The sequence below is a fragment of the Parasteatoda tepidariorum genome, chromosome 12 (assembly GCF_982258835.1).
Source record: "Parasteatoda tepidariorum strain Cologne lab strain chromosome 12, Ptep-v5.0, whole genome shotgun sequence".
In the NCBI taxonomy this organism is placed as follows: Eukaryota; Metazoa; Arthropoda; class Arachnida; order Araneae; family Theridiidae; genus Parasteatoda; species Parasteatoda tepidariorum.
Genome location: NC_141766.1, coordinates 33,539,899 through 33,541,127, shown reverse-complemented (window position 1 = coordinate 33,541,127; position 1,229 = coordinate 33,539,899). Strand labels below are relative to the sequence as shown.

Sequence of the window (1,229 nt, the reverse complement as noted above, 5' to 3'; positions counted from 1 at the left end):
TTAAGTTTATTTTTGAATGACTTCCAATCATTAACAAAATTTACGTTTGTTTCTTCGTCTTCATCTGATATTTCATATTCAGCTTCTAAGAGATATTTTTCAGTTGTATCTCCGTCAGAGAATCCAGCTTTCCGAAAACAGTTAGCAATGGCAGATGGTGTTATTAATTCCCATGCTGATACAATTAACTCAATCGCTTCTAACATATTGACTTTTTTTAGCTCTCCAGTATTTTCAAGTCCTTCCAGCATCCGTTTCACAAGTCGCATTTTATAATGCTGCTTAAATACCTTAATAACTCCCTGATCCATTGGTTGTAGAACAGAAGTAGAATTTGGTGGTAAGAACTGCAACTTGATGTTAGTGTACTTATTCTCCTTGGAATGAGCAGCGCAGTTGTCTACGAAGATTATGATGTTTCGTTTTTCTTTTCGCATCTTACTGTCTAATTTTTTCAAATACGTTTCAAAAATTTTAATTGTCATCCAGGATTTTTGATTACTGTCATAATCACAAGGCAGTGACTTAACATTTCGAAAGCATCTTGGTTTTTTCGATTTACCGATAACTAAAATCGGTAATTTTTCTATACCATTCATACTGGCCCCAACTAAAATTGTCAAACGTTCTTTACTGTTTTTTCCGCCATGACAGGGTTCACCTTTAAAGGCAAAAGTTTTATCTGGTAAAAGATTGAAAAACAGTCCACATTCATCCATGTTAAAAATGTTCTTTGGTTGATACCCTGAAATAATTTCAGGTAATTTAGCTTTCCATTCTTCAGCTTCTTGTAAATCAACGCTGTTACAATCTCATTTAATTGTTTTATAAACTAGACCAGCTCTTTTTTTCATCCGATCAATCCATCCATTGGAAGGCGTAAAATCAACATTCAATTTCTCCGCAATCTCTAATGCTTTTCCTCTAAGAAGAGTTCCGTTGACAGGTATGTTGGCGGATCTTGCTTGTTTAAACCATATCATCAGTTTCTCTTCAATATTTTCGTATTTTCCTTTCTTCACTTTTTTTACTTTCTGGGATGCACCGGAACAAGAAGAGTTTAAGATGATGTCTTTCTTAGCAATAATGCCATTTAACGTAGTAACAGGAAGATCTAAATTTTTTGCTATTTGAACTCGTGTTAATTGAGGATAGCTGTCAACAGCTTTTAAAATTTTTACTTTGTCATCAATAGATAGAGCTTTACGCTTAATGCCTTTACAGGACAT

General features: G+C 33.9%; 1 protein-coding gene across 1 annotated transcript; it reads right to left on the bottom strand.

Annotated features, from left to right (window-relative positions):
• Positions 1-812: 812 nt before the first annotated feature.
• Positions 813-1,229, bottom strand: LOC147801009 (major centromere autoantigen B-like). The gene has a single exon (XM_087155722.1). The coding sequence runs from the start codon at positions 1,227-1,229 to the stop codon at positions 813-815; it is 417 nt and encodes a 138-aa protein (XP_087011848.1).

Excerpts from the sequence above, each read along its gene's own strand:
- LOC147801009 (XM_087155722.1), bottom strand. The coding sequence starts at position 1,229 with ATGTCCTGTAAAGGCATTAAGCGTAAAGCTCTATCTATTGATGACAAA.